At 39.7% G+C, this 12,993-nt stretch overlaps 1 protein-coding gene across 4 annotated transcripts in view; it reads right to left on the bottom strand.

Annotated features, from left to right (window-relative positions):
* The window catches only part of LOC147028939 (ephrin type-B receptor 2-like), a 195,219-nt gene that overhangs the window by 119,681 nt on the left and 62,545 nt on the right, over window positions 1-12,993 (bottom strand). For all 4 annotated transcript variants that reach the window (XM_085879832.1, XM_085879830.1, XM_085879831.1 and 1 more), the window contains exons 2-3: window positions 8,630-8,694; window positions 2,011-2,701 (exon numbers count right to left, since the gene is read on the bottom strand). In XM_085879832.1, the coding sequence (XP_085735958.1) occupies window positions 2,011-2,701; window positions 8,630-8,694 (756 nt within the window). The remainder of the gene's footprint in view (window positions 1-2,010; window positions 2,702-8,629; window positions 8,695-12,993) is intronic.

Here is a 12,993-nt window from a genome sequence, read left to right as displayed (position 1 = left end):
CTTTTTGTCTCAAACCAATTTACCTAATTAACCACGCACTGTCGTCCACCGGGGAACCACGCTCTCGGTACACCTTGCCCAAACCAGATCACTCTACCAACTATGGTAGAGTACCAACTACCAACTCCCAACTACCAACTTCGGATCAGATGCAGCCGAGCAGAACTACCAAGGACATACCAGCAAGGATGAACAGATTATCGGTGTTAAAGACCCGGCTGAAACTCAGATCCGAACCATGCTGGACCAATGAAGGAAAAGACGAAAACGAACTGGGAACATTTCTACAATAATTTATTTACAATAAAGCGAGGAAAGTTATGTGGTACAGGTAACAGGTTTATTGGGTGTTATGCAGGAGGAGAGAGATGTAGGGCAACAATTTAACAGCAACTTATAAAGCAGACACAGAGCAGACTTGTCGGGAGAATAATACAGAATAATACAAGATTTACAAGGTTCGAATAACTTATACAGTTTCTACTTAAAGGCGGTGCCACACACTCAGACACACACTCGGACAAAATAAACCCAGATGTATGGAAAGGACCTTTTGTAGCCAGAGAGAGAGGTGAGCTGAGAATGCAGTTCTTTCAGGTACCAGAGTTCCGGGGAAAGGAATGCTCCATGGTGCGGCACCTGGCAATGGTCGTGCTGGTCGGTCCACGGCCGCCCGCGCGGAGACCGCGTCAGTGAAGGAGCCCGGGTCGAGGAGAGCAGAGTCCGAGGCGGGGATCAGGGTTTCCAGCTTACTCCCAAGACGACTCACTTTCCAGCTCAACAGAGGAAACGACTCACTTTCCAGCTCACTCGCTCATCCTCTCAGCACGAATGCTCCGACTCTCTCAGCTTCAACCAACGAACCCTCCGGCTCTCTCAGCACTAATGCTCCGACTCTCTCAGCTTCTACCCTGAGGATGGTGTCATAATTTATAGATCGCCCTCAGCGGAGAGGGGCCTTGGTGAAGCCGACATCACTGTTCGCCCTGATTGGACGGGGCTTCATTGAGGCTGCCCTGTCTGGGCGGGATTTCGGCCATCCCGAGAAGCCCGCCCACTCCACACGTGCGGACTAGCCAAAAAGGAACTACTGCAAGAGGATTTTACCTCGGACAGTGAGTCACCGGTTGGGCGAGTAGGCGAACAAACGTTTGTTCAGCCCATGCGAGTGGAAGGTACTGTGGTTCATAATGGAGGGATATAAAGATTTATTAATATAACTGAAAAAATATCGCAACGCACCCCTTTGATGTCCCACTAAACACAAGGAGGGATTCTATCAACACATATACTTAACCGAATAACGGACTTCGGGACAACTGTATGCTGTTATGCATATGGTTCCAAGAACCTTAAATATATATATATATATATATATATATATATATATATATATATATATATATATATATTTATATATATATATATTTATATATATATATATATATATATATATATATATATATATATATATATATATATATATATATATATATCAGTTTCGACCTACATCTCAATGTTGAAGAATCACGTAAAAATTATCGGATCTGGATCCGGATTCGGATCTTCAGCAAAATTGAATCAATTCTTCTTTGTCACACACCCAAAGTGTCCACCAAGTTTCATTCGAGTCCATTCACAACTTTTTGAGATATCGTGCTATGTATCATTTTTGGCCCTATCACTCAACAGTGAAGAATCACTTAAATAATTCTCATAGTCGGATCCACATCTGGATCCTCACCAAAATCTAATCGGTTCATCCTTGTCACACATGCACCTTGACAACAAAATTTCATCCGAATGCGTCCCAAACTTTTTGAGGTATCCTGCACACGAACAGACAAACAGACAAACAGACAAACAGAGGTGAAAACACAACCTCCCTCCACCTTCGGTGGCAGAGGTAATAACCATTGTTGCATATCTGACAATATGTGAAATTGATGCCAAAAAAACGAACTTCTTTCAGAGCCTTAAGTAATGTAGAAAAAAGAACGAAAGTCTTACCAAGGCACGCATCACCATCAGCATCAGCATTGGGCGTGAATCCCGGGCGGCAAGTACATCCACCAATTGGAACCATCCACTCTCCATCACCGTTACAATAAAGTTTGATGGGTACGTTCACCTCTTCCGCGTTTGGCACACAGGTTCCACGAGCAATCACCAATGATGTGCCCTCAGGGCCCGTCACGGTTTCTGGAAAACGTGCAAAGTTTTGCACTGCAGATGAACACTTACGGAAGTAAACTCGTACAGAAATAAGCGACATACAGCCACCAAAGTCTTGGAAGGCCAAATAGAAACCTTTGTGGGTCAATGGACCAAATCCACGAATTTCACTGTTAATCTTCATGAGTCGTCCTCCAAGGTCTACCTCTGAGAAACTTTCATCCGGAGCAATTGTGTCCACCTTCATGTATGGGTTTTCCATCCAGAATGGTGTCATTTTTGTGGCAATATCAGCATCTGCTTCAAAGTAATACAGGTTGAAGGTCTCCTTGCATGATCCAGGCACATTTGGGATGGAAGAACAATCCCTCACGGTGAATTTCATTTCAACGTAGACACGCTGTGCACCTCTCCGCTCCACGAAGTTACTACGCAACCAATTGTTCTGGTTTGACTCAAAAACGTTGCACACCTGGTAGGTGCGGATTGTGTGCATATTCTCATCAAAACCGCTGACCTCTTCCCACTGGATGGAAATGACAAAACAAGGTAAGAATACAAATCACAATTATTGTTTTATCTTTCAAACACTATATTTTTCCACTACAATTAAAATATGTGCTGAAGTTTATTTGGATAATGTTTTATTACGCATTGCACGATTAGGTAGTGGACAAATTATCTTTGAATATTCCTCAACTATAAATTAATATATCCACCAAACTGGGCTAAAGAGGGCTAACAAGGTCAGACACTAAGCTCCTTAAAATGGGGTAAAGCAGTCTCGAGACTAAAATAATGCAAAGTGTGATAAACATGGTGAAAGACTAAAACTAGCCAAAAAAACAAACTTTCCCAAAAAACAGCCCAACCTATCCAAAAACCAAATCTAACACAAGTAGATCAAACATGGCATAATGAACCAAACCTGGACAAAAAGGACCAAACTTAACGAAAACCAATCTTCTCCAAAGTGCAGTAAGACCGGCCAAAACAAATGTGGGAAAGGTAAACTTAGCATTGTCAAAATGGGATAAACTTCGTCAAAAACTAAACTGCAAACATGGTGAAAGTGATTCTGATCTGGGCATAAACTAAATTGAGCCAAAGTGGCAATAAATTAATCGATCTATATATCACTAAAACTCTCATCTTGTATGTATGTATGTATGTAAATATATAAGTATGTATATATATATATATATATATATATATATATATATATATATATGTATATATATACTTATATATGTATGTATGTATGTTCCCTAAATACAGCCAAAACGGTTCAAGATAGCGCAAACATTTTGGAGCCACCTTACATACCATTCTCCTGCGGTGTGCAATATCAAGTTTCGTTCAAATCGGGAAACAAAAAAAATTCTTACAAAATCAATTTCCGATTCAGTCAAGTACTCTTCGGGAGAATTTGATCGATGCAAACAACTTCAGTGGTAGAGTTCGCTGGAGCTATCTTTTCTTTTTTTCTTGAAATGATTTTTTTCATCAACCGCTGTCACAACAAGAACCCAACGGGTTCACGGGTCGTCTCGTAAAACCTAAATATATATATATATATATATATATATATATATATATATATATATATATATATATATATATATATATATGTATATATGTATATATGTATGTTTACATATAAATATATATATATATATATATACAAAAATATATACATATAATTTGATATATACATATATATGAAGTTGTATTTTATGCCTGTCTGTCCTTTGATAGAGTCAACTTCACCGGTAGTAACCTCATCATATTGCATACCATTGGAATCCTCTTGGCAAGTGGAGATGCAAGAAAATATTTTCAAATCTACGGGGCAGGGGGTTCACGGTGGGGGGAAAGACCCCAATTCTCTCTATATAAGTATTTACCATGTATCGCCACCTAGTGGTAGACGGTGTTACAAATTATCTTATCTGCATTGCCAAGATCACAATTCTGGCACCCAACAACCAGCCTCGAAATATTGTCTATCCAGAAGCATTGCAGTCGTCATTATTGTGTAGTATTGGTTTATTGTATTATATTATTGCCTGTTTTTCTGTTATTTTGTTTTAAATGTTATACATATTGTATGAATCGTTACAAGATTATTATAGTATTGCCTGATAAATTATACGTGATTAATTAATTGGAATTGTACATCGTACCTGGCTCTCTTTTGATAAACTCTAAATTCCTTCCACACAAAGTGTGGGTACTTCTGCTTGTACTACATAAAATAGCATATAAATAAACATATAAAACCAGAAGGGCACTCGGTAGAGCGCGTACCTCTGCCAGGAAATGCCTGATCCATGAGAACATATCAGGCCCAATACATTTTTGAGATGTCGTGCGATGCAGTGTATCGTTTTTGGTCCTGTCTCTCAATGGTGAAGAATCACTTAAAAAATTTTAAATAACTCCCGTATCCAGATTCGGATCCGGATCTTCACTAAAATTGAATCAATTCATTCTTGTCACACACCAAACCTGTCCAGCAAATTTTATCCGGATCCGTCTGCAACTTTTTAAGATATCGTGCTATGTATCGGTTTAGCACAATCTCTCAATGGTGAAGAATCACTTAAAAAAATTATCAGATCCGGATATGGATCCGGATCTTCACCAAAATTGAATCAATTCTTCCTTGTCCCACACCCATGTCCACCAAGTTTTGTCAGAATGCGTCCACAACTTTTTCAGATAGCCTGCACAAAAAAACAAAGGAACAAACAGACAGACAAACAAAGAAACAGGCAGAAAGTTGTGAAGACATTCCACCTTCACCTTCGGTGGTGGAGGTAACAAAATAATTATGTAAAAATAATTAATCTGCACATAAACTGGCAAGCAATAAACCATGATGGTGCGTGTACAATGTACATCCATAACAGCCATTCAGTACCATCTCTAGCTTGAGAGTCACGTAAAGGATCGGTCATCGTAGTGACCCCAAATGTCAGTTAAACCTGTGAATGACAAGCTTAAAGCCTTGTACTTTAAAGAGCCAGTGAATGGGCAGAAACATTCTAATCAGTGTAAGAGAGAGGTTGGTGACAGAAGTGTATGAAAGTTAACATTTATAAAAGTATTGTGTGACAGTTCCAATAAATTTGATGCTGGATTAAAATCTCTCAAGCTGCTGCTGAGCTCAGTGTTGAAAGGTGAATATGCATTAACATGCCGTGCTAGTCAGACTGCAAGAAAGAAATAAAATTGCATTTGGCCACCGTGCCAGCGTGTTCCATTCATACGGAATATATTGTTTGATCTCTGGTGTCGAGAAAGGGGACGAAAAGGCAGGAAAAAAAAGCAAGGCTATAAATGAATGGCATGCAAAGTTTAAATGGTGAACGCCATCATGGTGGTCTACAGCTTGTGTTGGCCTACAAGAAAGGGTGATGCTCCAGGGAAGAACCCACCACTTGAACAGAAAAAAATACGTTTCTGGCTCGGATTTCAGCAAATTTTCCTGAACTCAACTTTTGTGCTGTTAAAAGGCGTGAATGTTAATTTACTTAATTTCTATGCTGTTACAATACTTGAGTATCAAGTTGCAAGAAATTGTTCTTGTCACTTCTCCGGTCATTGAATCCCAGGGAGTGAATGGGATCTGGGTTACTCTTTAAAGGATTATGGTAAGTGAACTTTCAACCTTTCTTCATAAAACTTAGAGATGACTCCAATGTTTCTTCCATCAGGTTTCATCAGGAACCGGGACTCGAACACCGTCTACAGCTCAACTGCCCCTTGCGTGAACTTTCATGATGAGGAATCCAGGATTTTAACAATGGTATGGATGAATTTTTTGTTCTATTGGATATCATCAGGAATACAGATATAACCTGGGTAAAGTCACTATTACCATCACCATGAAATCACATCACCACAGCCATGCCTCTCAGATGCCGCTATCAGGCACTTCCAACTGCTCCCAACAAATCAACAGCATTTTTCACCCATACACTAACCGATGAAATGGACTCAAGCTCAGAATCCATGGAAGTTTTGAAACTTTCTTTCAGTTTCAAGGCATATAAGTGCTTCCTATTTTCCTGTTCCCTTTATGGAACACTTTCGCAGGATGTAAAGTCAATAACATCAATGTTATGGTGCATAAAAATGAGCCATTATATTACAATGTCTTGTTTGTCAGAGATTGGGGTTCGTGGAAGATCTCAGATACATGATGCAATAAATGTACTCCAGGCCAAGTATGGATATAGTACCATTGGCATTTCAAATAAATCCTGCAGGATTATTTCCCATATTAATAGTTCAAGCACTTCCTCTGGTTTGATGACGAGACTTTAAGTAGGAGAAGCATTTAGGGGCGGCGCATTGAACGGCTGGGGCAACAAAGAGGCGGGGCTCCTATGATTAGCTGTGGGATGTCTGTGGTCATGTTAACCCATTGTTTTCACTTGAACGAAGGTGTCAAAGCAACAGCTGCAAGGCGAGAACAACAGCTCAAGTGTCAGTTTTGGGTTCATCACGACCTCCATCTGGTATATCCGAGGTCAGATTCAAGGCATAAGCTCAGCATCAGGTCATTTTACAGACAGATGTATAATCATTACTCAATGCTCAATTATTTATATCTTTACCGGAATTGTCATCACCACTTGCGTTCAAAGAGTAATTTAATTTCTACAGGGCAAAATTGTGCGGTCTGTTCTTGTTGTCAGTCGTAAAGACCATTTGTGACGATTCCTGTGATAACAATGAAATTCGAATTGAATGAGCAAGCAAACATCTCACATTGTGTCGGCATTTTGGGTGCAGCGCCGGCTTGTTGATGAGGAACGTGAATGGGCATCACAGAATTTGTGGGTTCAAATCCAGCTGGATGTGGCAATATTAGGGATTTGGATTTTGAACTTTGGGGAATCGAGGTAGTTTCAGGAGAACTGCCACGCCACTACTGCATTGTCGGTAAAAACTCAGATGGCTCATGAACCACTTTAAGTGTGGGGGAAGTCTGCCTGCTCCACCTGGCCTGGTCTACGCACTCAACATATGATGACAGTCCACTTAATGTGGTCGACGCTTATTCCCTTCCCTTGTTACATGAGGTTGTTCTGAATGACTATGAGCCACCACACCCTTCTCCGATGCTGAAAGCTTACAGAAAAAAAAAAAACACAATACTTATACAGTATTTTCATTATTTTAGAAATATTATTTTGAATTGGCGATGTTTTCTGAAGTTTGCAATTTGCACAAACCATCATAATATGATGAGGAACAATGGTTCTTTGTCCAAAACTGGTTTGAATCCCTCCATGATAAATGATGAATGAGTACCTCCTCTTTGGGATAAGTGTGAATCCTTCCATCGTGAATGCGCAGAATAAAAACAACCACACAAGAAAAGTCGCCCGTAGCTCATGCGCCCCGATCCATCCCGCCCTCGAACGCCATTACAAAAACCCTGACCAATTTATTATTCTAACATAATTTGCAGCTTTTATTGTATATCTGAAAGCAGCTCGCTTCATCGGAGAGAAAAATACGACCTTCTAATTTTGAGAAAAAAAAGGAAAAACAATCAGAATGTCATGGCAATCACGATTTGCATGGATGCCAAGCCCATTGCGATGCCACTGCGGTATTGTGCTACCCACGGATAAGGCCCCAGCCTCCGAATTGCTCCCGTTATTTTTATGCAGACATAAATCTATGGCGAGGAAGAAATGAGGCGAAGAAAAAAAAAAGTAATAATTTATTTTGTGTTTGCTGCTGCAGCCTTCAGATTATTAACAGCAAAAACACCCAAAATCACTAGCCTGTGAATTAAAGGCCACTGTTCGACCCTAAGGAGTGATGGAAAATTGTTCTAAATGACAGCCTTTCGCATTGGCCCATCAATACATGAGCAATCAATTGTGGCGTTTCCGTTGGTTGCAAAGCAGCCGACCTCCGTGCTGTCGTGGCAAAACATTTAAGGAACACTGTCAAAAGTGTCTGCCAGACCTTATTCAACAAGAAAATGTACTCAGGGTCGAAAATACTTTTGACATCTGCTAAGGTGTACAATGACAAGCAAATAAAACTACAACAACCATTTTATACAAGTGTGTGTGTGTGTGTGTGTGTGTGTGTGTGTGTGTGTGTGTGTGTGTGTGTGTGTGTGTGTGTGTGTGTGTGTGTGTGTGTGTGTGTGTGTGTGTGTGTGTGTGTGTGTGTGTGTGTGTGTGTGTGTGTGTGTGTGTGTGTGTGTGTGTGTACATATCAACAGCCAGATGCAGTAGAAAATGTACACAGATGTTGAAAAACTACACATATATATATATATATATATATATATATATATATATATATATATATATATATATATATATATATATATATATATATATATATATAGGTCTTGTCCAATAATAAGCAAAAATTAATTGCACCAAGGTGAGTGTGTGTTCACGGAACTCACTCCTGATGAAGGGTATGACATCCACCCCAGCTCGGCAGTTTCCAATGTCGTATCCAAAAGATTCTCTGTAGGACAAAAGGAATCAAAGAAGGTCAGCCAAAGCATTGTGAGAAACAAAAATATTGAAATGGCAATGCATCATTGCTGTGGTACATGTTGATGTCATAATTTATCAATAATTAAGCAAAGGTATGACGTCAAACATAAACTCCTATATTGCGTCAAGATAATGATTCTGCATCGGAAAGTTCCTTTTTTAAGCCAAAGTAAATTTGCAACAGTTTGAAGGTATTGTATTTGGAAACCAATAAACAAAATTAAAAGTTATATTGAAAGGGCACAGCAGCTCAGTCAGCCACACTTTAAAAAAAAAGAAGTATGAATATTATAAAGCCTATCTTCAAGGTAACCTGGTTTACTTTGTTCTCACTTCCACTTTCACCACCTCATGATGATTTATTAAATCTTGACCATTTCCCGATTTCCAAACCATAAATCTCACTAATCATGTAAGCAGCGGCGAGTTGTTACAAAATGACTACCCAGCATGTTTCATGCATGCTGCAGGATTGTTCCCAAAGTCAGCCCAGGACTCCAAGGCCGCAGGCAGGCAAACACCTAATGCGCCCTGGCATTCCGTCTCGAGCAACGAGGTGCACAAGCACTTTGTCTGGCCGAAAATTTGTTAACTTCGCAAATATGCCGACTTGCTCAGAGCCAGGCCCTAATCACTGCCATCTGTTGCGCTCACTCCAAAAGGACTGCTGCTAATTGTTGCCAGTAACACAACCGCCTCCATCATCTCGTGGACAATGCAATAATTCATGCTCGATACGCAATGAAGCTTCTGTGGAAGGTACACATCGCATGTCACAATGATGTCCGGAACTTATTCATCTGACAATGCGTCACTGACATATTATACAAAAAAAAGACCTTATGACTGGAACTTCCAAATCGTGGAATTGAAAGTGCAGTTAAAAAAAAAGGCCGAAGGATGAAATCCCTTATATGCTGGGTTAAACATACGTGTAATAAAATGTAGTACTTTCGACTTGTTTCTCGTTTTCAATTTAATCTCCCTAAAAGTTATATACCAGGGAGGCATGAATGCATAACACGACTCTTTACAAAAAAACATCTTGCTGAGTTATTTGTAATGAATACACGTGAGGAAATGGGGGATATTGGGAAAAGAAAACAGCACAATTTGTTGTTTTGAAAATTATTTCAGAAAGACACTCAAGATTCTTTTGCAAGCATTCAATACATTGTCTTCTGCATTTTATAAAGTGCTGTATTTAATTGCATTTTTAGAGGGCACAAACTGGCGGAAAAGCCTCGTGCACACACAACCCATGAACAACAATGACACAATCACTCAATTAGCATTTATATAACAGACGAGGGCATGAGGAAATGATGGATTGAAACCTGAAGTGATATCATGATGAGGCAAGTGCTGGAGTCGGAGCACCGAATAAGCAGACATGGTGAGTTGCTGTGAATGTGCCTGATTATTTAAAGGGCACGGAAAACATTTTTTTAAAGATAAAACTGTGATTTTGCAAGTCCGAATGTCACTAAAACGATGCCCTGCAGTAATTTTTTTTTCTTTACAACCACCATTGGTCCCACAATTTATGCAACAAAGAGAGCATCACGATTTGGCCAATCACCATTTTGCCGCTTGGCTGTCACTGGTCTGTGAATGTCACAAGTGGAAGTCAAGTGTAGTGTTAATAAGCACATTCTCACTCAGATACATTCATTAATTTTCACTGTGTTCTTCAAAGCCATACTAATTATGTTTTCTTTTGTTCTTTTGTTGTTTTTTGGGGGGGGTGGGAAGTTGGGGGATTGTTATTCTAATGATTGTGAAACACTTGTGTAGCATTTGGTTGTGGCCACGTTACCCAGGATGGCATCAGTACGCACAAATTTCGACGGATATTGACAAAATGTAAGATCATGAACCGGACATGAGCAAAATGGCCTGAACCAGGCAAATATGTGATATGGAGCCCTCATTTTCATGCCAATGCCATTACGAGTTTTTAATGCAATTTTCAATTGGTCTGGACAAAATGTTGCTCCTTAATAATAAAAGTGTCCAGTGTCTATCCCATTCTCAGTTTCCTACACAACAATCAGCACCATGGACGAAATTAATCTGCATCCAGACCTTAACCAAAATCTAATCGGCTTGTTATTGTCACCAAACCAACTTACCTACCTAGTTTTGTCATAATCTGTTCATAACGTTTGGAGATATGGTGCTATATATCGATTTTATCCCGATCACTCAATAATGAATCACTTTTAAAATTCTCGAATCCGGATCCAGAGACAGATATTCACCAAAATCGAATCGCTTCATAATTCTTATGCACGGAACCTTTCCAGCAAGTTTTGTTCAAAGCTGTCCTGAACTTTTTGAAATATCATGCAATATATCATTTTTGGCCTGATCTCTCAATAGTGAAGAATCACTTTAAAAAGTTATAGTAGCTGGATTCGAATTCAGATCTTCACCAAAATCGAATCAATTCGTCCTTGTTGCAGACCCAACCTGTCCACCGAGTATCGTCCAAATCCGTCCGAACTTTTTTCGATATCCTGCTCACCGACGGACAAACAGGAGTGAAAACATAACCTCCGTCCACCTTCAGTGGTGGAGATAATGAGTGGCACAAAGGTTGGATCCCATTGTGATTGTTTCATGATGGCATCTATTGGTTTTATATAATGCAGCTTTCAGTGGTAGTCGGCCTAATAATTATGTTCCTGTGTTTCAGTGAATTTTAAAGCCATTCATCAATAATTTATTTTATTAAGTCTGGGTTATCATGAAAAATAAGGCTATATTTTTACCGAGCATAAAAGACACCGAAGTTGGATTGTTTCGTGATATCGCAATTGATTTTGCTTGATTACAAAAAAAAAACATTTGCATACTTAGAAAGTCAATGAGTTCGTTTTGGTTGAAGAGAGTTGAAAAAGAGGAACCAATACCATATTGAATGTCTATCCTCAAGGAACTCAGCAACACAGAGATTCATCATTGTAAAATAATTATTAGCTCACCTGGACTTTAGTCAGGTGAGCTTATGCGATCGAGCAGTGTCCGTAGATTAGTGAGTGAGTCAGTCAGAGAGTCAGTGAGTCAGTAAACACTTCAGTCATTATCGCTTGAACCAAACACGTTTTTGATGAAACTTGCCCACAAGTATCATATCTGCTGCCGAACGAAGGTGTGTGTATTGACCGCATCAAAATATACACTCATTGAGGGGGCCTACGGGGGGGGGGGATTACCACCCCCCCCCCACCCCTACTAAAATAGGTATTTGCTCTTTTCTCCAAAATCACACACACAATTTCGATGAAATTGACCATGACCTTAATCACCCACAATGTACCAAAGTGTATCGACCGCATCAAAATCTGCACTCATTTAGTAGTTGATGGGGTTGGGGGGGGGTTGAACCCCATAAAATAGTTATTTGCTCTCTTCTCTGAAACGACACAAACTATTTCCATGAAACTTGACCACCACCTTCACCACCCATGATGTACCAAATCCTATTGACCACATTAAAATCTGCACTCATTAAGGGGGTCTACGGGGGAGGGGTGTGTGTGAACCTCCAAAATAGGTATTTGTTCTCGTCTATGAAACTACAGACAATTTCGATGAAAGTTGACCACAACCTTCATCACCGATGACGTACCAAATTGTATCAACCACATCAAAATCTGCCCTCATTACGGGGGTCTACAGGGCAGGGATTGACCCCCCAAAATAGGTATTTGCTGTTCTCTGAAACCACATACACAATTTTGATGAAACTTGACCCCAACCTTCATCACCCATGATGCACCAAAGTTTGTTCACGGCATTAAAAACAATTCAGGGTCTAAGGGGGTATACGGGGAGTGCAAGTCACCGTTGCTCCCGATACAGGTGAGCCTCAGGACAGGCGGTCCAATCTTTTAATGTCTATATCAAACAAACACGACCTATCAGCACAGAGTCTCACTTCGCTACAACTTTCCATGTGAGAAGTTCCTGATACGACGTCACAGTAAACTGCCACACGAAGATCTCAAATTAAATTGGCTACTTAAAATTTTGTTTGAAATGGAATGTAAGCCAACATGGAGATGATAAATTTGATTAAAACTATCACATTCAGAAATTTGATTAAAACTATCATATTCAGAAATTTTGAGACGCAATGAATGATGTTGATGTTGAACTTGAAGCGGAATAACCTTTATGAATGATTGCGAAGTTACAGAGTTATCTTTTTCTGCTTGTGTGCACACATGAGCTCAGTGGAAAAACTTAATAACATCCC

This window comes from Eptatretus burgeri, chromosome 4 (genome assembly GCF_056783735.1).
Source record: "Eptatretus burgeri isolate ZD-2024b chromosome 4, Ebu_testis_v1, whole genome shotgun sequence".
Classification (NCBI taxonomy): Eukaryota; Metazoa; Chordata; class Myxini; order Myxiniformes; family Myxinidae; genus Eptatretus; species Eptatretus burgeri.
The sequence above is the reverse complement of the archived record's forward strand: the minus strand, read 5'-3'. Positions and strand labels throughout refer to the sequence as shown.